The sequence below is a fragment of the Cariama cristata genome, unplaced genomic scaffold (genome assembly GCF_000690535.1).
Source record: "Cariama cristata isolate BGI_N322 unplaced genomic scaffold, ASM69053v1 scaffold2879, whole genome shotgun sequence".
NCBI lineage: Eukaryota > Metazoa > Chordata > Aves > Cariamiformes > Cariamidae > Cariama > Cariama cristata.
Genome location: NW_009637225.1, coordinates 59,736 through 66,656, shown reverse-complemented (window position 1 = coordinate 66,656; position 6,921 = coordinate 59,736). Strand labels below are relative to the sequence as shown.

The window sequence follows — 6,921 nt, the reverse complement described above, 5'->3', positions numbered from 1 at the left end:
CTGACAGGCCCGGCGGCGTGGGGAGTGTGGCCGCTCGGTATAGAGAAATAAAATACTCGCCAAGGGGTGGGCGGTCAGACACTGGAGGGGTTGTGGGGGCAATGTTGACTGGGTGGGTCGCTGAGCTGTGTGAGGTTCATACAGCGGGAGGTTGGCCCCGGCTGGAGGACCCCCTGCCTAAATTAATGTGCGGCTCTCTCAGACCTTTGTTGAAAAAGAAGAAATATGTATGTGCGTATATATATATATATGTATGTCTTTCTCATCCCATTTTTATATTTGTGAGCTTTAGTCATAGCTGGAAGTCATTTTAGTATTGTGTAATACTAGAAAAGATGTGTATGTTCTGACCACACGTGTGGAGAATTCATTCCAGGGTTCGGAGCAGTGTCATGATTATCACTGTGTTAGGCAAAGGCTTCTAAAAGGGGAAAATAACGACAGAATCGGTGCTGATGTCAGAATGTTCTGCCCCGTGGGAGGCTGCTGTTGTACATGCTGCCAGAAAATGCGGCCCGTCTGTTAAGTGCGTGTGTCACAGCTGCTGTTTCCATTGTGGTGCATGGAGAGCTATAGAAGCTACAGTTGCAGTAGGATAGTTTGGTAAAGCTCCCTCTTAAAAAACAAAACAAAACAAAAAAACCCCCAAACCCTCCCCAAAAAACCCAAAAACCGAGACCAGCCAACCAAACACCTCCAGAGGGACTGTCTGCTGTAACCCAGAATTTTCCACCACAGTGCGTTGTAAAGCAATTAAAGGTGGGGAGTTGTCTTATTGCCAGAAAGTGCCATCAACGCCATTCTGCTTTGCTTAAATGGTTAATTTGATCAGAAAAACATTCTTCCCTATCGCTGTTTCCAGCCAGTGCCGTGACTGACACATGTATCAAAATTCCATATGCAAACACACCTCTGCCCACACGCTCCGAAAAAGCATAATGCAATGAAGAGTGTGCACCCATCGCTCATCACAGAGAATGTCACTCATCAGTCAGAAGTGAATATTTACAACATAGGTTATTCAAAATGTAGGTGTCAAACTTGGGATGATTTGAAGGTATCAGCAGAACAGTCCTGCCTACCCTAGCACAGGCTGGCTTTGTTCTAGTTTAGATGGTGAAAATAACAGACGGACAAAGCCACATAACAGCAGGGCCATGTGGGACATGTCTGGCTTTGAAAATTTAATGAACTCTCATCTCTAGTAATAAGGGGTAACATAAAATGATACTGGTTTATGGTGTCTGACTTTGTAGGCTTATGTGGCTGTTGTGTTAACTTTATTCTCATTTTGTTTCCTGACTGGTGTTAGAATGGATACACCCCTCTGCATATTGCTGCCAAGAAAAATCAGATGCAGATAGCTACCACGCTATTGAACTATGGGGCTGAGACCAACATTTTGACCAAGCAGGGAGTCACCCCACTTCATTTGGCCTCCCAAGAAGGTCACACTGACATGGTGACCTTGCTTTTGGAGAAAGGATCCAATATCCATGTGGCAACAAAGGTAACTCACAACCGGAGACAACACACTGTGGGTGGGAGTATCCAGTAAGATGCAAAGTGCATTGCAGGAATGATGTGACATTGTCAGGAATTCTCAGCTTTGCTTCCTTACATGCATATTTGTGAGTCTGCAGAAGTGACAACAGGTGGGTGAACAGTAAAAGTGAGAAAAGGATATCTAGGACTGGCAGATGGATTGACCAGTTAACTCATGCCATGTAATTAGTAGCTGTACTGGCTAACGCACAGGAGGAGCTGCAGGTGTTTGCTGTGACTGGAGGACAATGATGTAACACCTGGCTCTGTTAGAGAGGTTACAGGAGGAAAAGCAGACCAAGAGAAAATTGTTTCTGAGAATTGAGGAAGGCAGGACTGCTGTATTTTTGTTGTGCTGCAACCTTGCCATCTCTCGGGTGTTTTGCATATGCTCCTGGAGTTTTACATTATGTGCAAAGGAAGAGGAATATAAAATTCTGGAGTTTGTGTGTAGGTAACAACATGTATGAGAAACCTGTGAGCTACACTTTAAAATAGTTCAGTGCTCTTGCCAGCAAAGGCGCTTTTCCTCATGTATTTACCCTTCAACCCTTCAACCTTCTTTCCAAGTGGAAGAAATTGGCAGTGTCTGGCAAATAACAAAACAACATTATTAGCAGAGTAGCGAGTGAGAAAAATCCTATGGACTACTTTTCCAATTTTTAATTTTTTTTTTTTTTTAAATGATTGTACATGACAGCTTATTCATAGAAAACAAGTTCCTCAAAAAAAACCCCATTACTGTAGATCTTCATAGGTCACCAGATTTATCCAGGCATATATGTAAGCCTTATGTACTTAAGGTCAAAAGCCTGCAGCTTTTGTTCATATAAGTCAAAATAGAAGGTTCATGTCTCTCATTGTCTGGCATTAATGTAATATGTTACCTAACCGATGAGAACGTGATCTTCATTTCTCTTACAAAATTTGCTCTCTGCCTTCTTCACAGGCAAGTACTGTGTGTATGATCACAGTGAGTTTTTAGTTAAAGGCTGCATCCATTTCCTTGGCATCTTTGAATGGTATCTATTTCTGGAGTTATTTTCTTCATTCTGACTCGTTCCTGCAGTTGTCAAGGTTCCCTTTCCTGTCTGAGGAGTGGGAAGCACAGTCAACGTGCTTCCCTAATTTATTAATGGGCTCCTCATCTTCCCCAGTGACATTATTGTATAAAATCCGAGCATGGTCATTGATGCCTGAAAGTTTTACTCTGTGGTTATGGTGATGTAATTGCTTTGGAGCTGTTTGTCAGCCGGAACAGGAGAAACATCAACTCTACTTTGTTTAAAAAAAACCCACCCATACTTAAAAGCTATAGTTAGGATCTCTTTATGTTTTAAAGATGAGAAAGTGGGAAAGTCTAGATTTCTTTCCTCATGTAAAGTAGGTTTTATTCTTATTTTTATCTCTATTTATTTATTTATTTATTTTGTATATTCCACCTCCAGACTGGACTGACATCCTTACACCTTGCAGCTCAAGAGGATAAAGTGAACGTAGCTGAAATACTCACAAAACACGGTGCGAACCAAGATGCTCAGACAAAGGTAAACCATGGAGTGGCTGCTGTCTCCAGTGTGCCAAAGGATGCTACCATTGTAAAAGGAAAGTGCCACTGAGCTTGCAGTTTTAATTCTTTGTTCCCTTATTCTAGCTTGGTTATACACCTTTAATTGTGGCGTGTCACTACGGAAACATCAAAATGGTGAATTTTCTTCTCAAGCAGGGAGCAAATGTCAATGCTAAAACAAAGGTAAAGAATTTTCCTTTGCTTGCTTTTGCTCTTTATTATGAACCTGGTAACCAAGCACTATGAATACGTACCCTAGGTGCTTTTTCACTAGGAAACTATAATTATTGCATGGTAGATGTCAACATATGGTGATTCGTGGCGTTAGTGGAATGCCTTCTCTCTGCTACAGCTCATTATGTAGTGTTCACAAAAGAAAATTCAGATAACTCTGAGTGTGTGAAAGAAGGAGTCTTTGAATCAGTGAAATTGATTCTCTTTCTTTTTACTTACAAACTAACAAATGCGAGCTTGTTTCTGATCTCATTTACACATGATTTCCACCAGTGTAATATCAGTGTGCTGCCAAACTAGTAAGTAACCATTCAGACGCTTTGAGGGTGATGCCAGGTTCTCTCCAGTCTGCTGGGAGAAGAATGGGAAGGATTACTGGTGACCAAAGTGCAGGTGGTATGAATTTGGGAGAGGAAGCAGCTGTGGTGGGGAAATGCAGTTTACTGAAGGCAGGTTTGGGTTTTTTTTGAGGGGAATCTGGGTACACTGATAGTGACCAGTTATACTGAAATGGACTGACTGCCTATAGCCAAAGTCTGAACGAAATCCACCAACTTCAGCAGTTTCTTCTGGTACAAACTGGTGGGCACAACAGCTGAATGTGATGCATTTTGTAGCAAGAATTGTATATCTCCTGAATACACACAGACAGGTTCTGGTGACAGCATCAGTGTGTTGCATCCCAGATATCATCATGTCGCCCTTATCAGAAAGAGAAGGCTAACTCAGGAGCTGCAGGGCTTCAGCTTAGTTAATGCTGGCTTCAGGCAATAGCTAGCTACTGCCTTCAGATTGGATGTCTTGGGATCAACGCGAAGAAGTCCATTGATATTTGTGGTGATATATACTTAGTATTTGTAAGATCCAATCAAAATCACAGGCTTGTGGTCTGCTGGTCCCTCTGGCCAGCTCCTCTGTCCCCAGCTGTGACCTGTGGGATGGATTCATTTCTCAAAGTAGCAGTATTTCGTCACAGTGGTCACAACTCAATGTGGTAAGAAACAACCAAGTAAATAAAGGATGCTGACCCATCCCCCATGAGATCACCCCAAAACAATGGGCAAAACCCAGAGATTCCAAAAGAACAGGCAACACTACTAGAAAAACAGCTGATAAGAATTAATAAAGCAGACGCTAGCAGGATCCAAACGATAGCTGCCAAGACATTCAGCTGAGGTATTTGGAGGCTGACTAAAGGGACAGACATACTTGCGTCTTTAGTATTAGGTCTCACTATGTCTAAGGGGCCACTGGGCCAGATTCTGACGCCATTTCCCCAGCTGTTTCACTTATGTAGAATTATTTTGTTAAAGTCAGCAAGTTTGTATGAGAGTATGGGGCAGTGGTTCTCCAAAATCTCACACCTAGGGACCAATAAAAATACTGGCAGTCTGTCAACTGGTATTGTGGACTCAGTTTAAAGAGCAAATCCATCCTGGCTGGATTCAGGATAGGCATGTTAAAGAATAAGTAACCTCTATTGCAGCTTGATCTTTAAGTAGAGAAAGTCTGCAAGTTTGTGCCATCCCCAGTGGAAAATAATATGGCTGAATTCTGTTTTTGAAGGACTGCACTAATATTTAATTAAAGATAGCGAATTTACTTTGCACTACAACCTATAGTAAAATCCTCCTTCGATTTCTTAGTAGTCCATGCACACATATTGTAAATATAAGAACTGTAGCAGTTCTGAACTATCACTATTTAATCAGTAGTACAAAGCATTACTTGCATCTATTTGTTTGCAAAAGAGACAACTCTCAGCATGTGTCTTTCAGAGCCTGCCCCCAGGCTTTACGTAAGTGTGCAGTGAGATCAACTTGATGTTTTCTTCCAGTTTATTCTCTGCTTGCTTTCAAAGCCAATTGCAAATAATTCTGTAAATTAATTGCCTGACTGGACTTATACAATATCATCTCAGATCAACTAGCTGAAGTATGCTTTGGTTATGTTTCTCTATTGTGTATCATTAGAATGAGTCACTGGAGCAGATAAGTATATGGAGTTAAGCGTGTTTATTAATACAGACATTGTATACATGTTTTTAAGTGTAATTACAGCTTGGTCAAGCCTTTTGAAGGCAAAGCAAAGCTGAAATTGATTGACATTTGTAATAGGTATATGTTGTTAGCCTTTTTAAAAGCAAATAGTCTCAAATCACTGCTGTTAAAAATTAAATATTTTTTTAAATTGGCTCAGATATTTTAAAGGCAAATCTTGGGGCTTCTATAGAAAACTAAGATGTAAAAGGAAGAAAAATATTCTCTGCCTCAGCTATGATTCTACATCCTTAGCATGCCACTTTAACTTTACTGTTCCTCATTGTTCCTCCCTCTGATTTAGGAAATGAGGAATTATCTGTCTTTCCAGGGATTGCTTATATTGTGAGACGAAAGATGATTTGTGAATAAAAATATTATCTTCCTTTATCTTTTCATTAATCTGGGGAAGGAGTATTGTTATTACTGAAGATTTATTATCGTTGGGTCGATTGACGGCATAATTTCTTTTTGAAATGTCTCAAAAGGAGCAGAAGGAAGCAAAGCAAAGTGTCTAAACTAATTACTGGTGATTGTTGTTCTTTCTTTCTTTGCTTTTATCGTAACCACTATGGACAACAGAACGGATACACCCCTCTTCACCAAGCTGCTCAACAAGGCCACACTCACATCATTAACGTTCTCCTCCAACATGGGGCCAAGCCCAATGCCATCACCACTGTAAGTCTGCGAAGTGCCAGTGGGAACTTGTTTCCCTGGACAGTTCTTTTCTTTCCTTTCTTAGGGCTTGAGAGTAAGCTTTTGTTCAGATCAAATCTAACTCATTGTGCACAAAGCTAAATGTGAGGTGGGGAAGCTGATTTCTGAGATGCAGGGCCAGGCTGGCCACAGCTAGCTGTGCTGTGCTTGTTTAGTTGCCCTCTGTCTCAATACTTCTGTCTGTAAATTGGTATCTCGATAAGGATTTTTCAATAAAAATTAAGGGGAAATCAGAACCTGGGATTTTTTTAAGATTTAGACCCAAATTTCTGTCCCTCTATCCACTGGATCTGTTTCAGGTTCTTACTGAGTTCACTGATGTTAATGCCTCCTCAAGGACCGTCAGTAACCTCTGGCACAGCTCCTTCTCCGCAGTCAGCCAGGAATGCAACTGTCCTGTTTCATGTTGATGTTGTTATTAGTCACCTCTAATTGGGTAATCTTTAAAACGCAGCCAGAATGTCCAAAACTCGTGCCATTCTCCAGAGTGGATCAGGTTTCCGTGCATGGTTAAATCAGCACTGGCACCCTGTTTGGTCCTGGAATGATCACACTGGATAATCTTCTGTGAAGTTATCCAAAATACCAGTTTATGCACCAGATCATCAGGCAAGAGACCATTGTAGTCAGCTTCTGGAGCTGTAGATACCGCTGGGCATATTCAACCAAAGGTCTCTTCACTTGCTTTCAGTCCGTGTGTTGGAGCTGTCATGCCCAAATCTAACCCAAATCCAAGCAGGGTCTCAAGGATGAGACTGCACAGTTTCATTTTTACTGCACAGTTTATATGCTTTCTCAAGTGCTAGATCTGTT

General features: G+C 41.3%; 1 protein-coding gene across 1 annotated transcript in view; it reads left to right on the top strand.

The window, feature by feature from the left end:
* Positions 1–1,312: 1,312 nt before the first annotated feature.
* LOC104167822 (ankyrin-2-like) overlaps positions 1,313–6,921 on the top strand; it is a gene marked incomplete at both ends in the record, with an annotated part of 62,731 nt that continues 57,122 nt past the window's right edge. Inside the window, 4 exons of the mRNA XM_009708200.1 lie at positions 1,313–1,510; positions 2,994–3,092; positions 3,200–3,298; positions 5,971–6,069. Of these exons, the coding sequence (XP_009706502.1) occupies positions 1,313–1,510; positions 2,994–3,092; positions 3,200–3,298; positions 5,971–6,069 (495 nt within the window). The remainder of the gene's footprint in view (positions 1,511–2,993; positions 3,093–3,199; positions 3,299–5,970; positions 6,070–6,921) is intronic.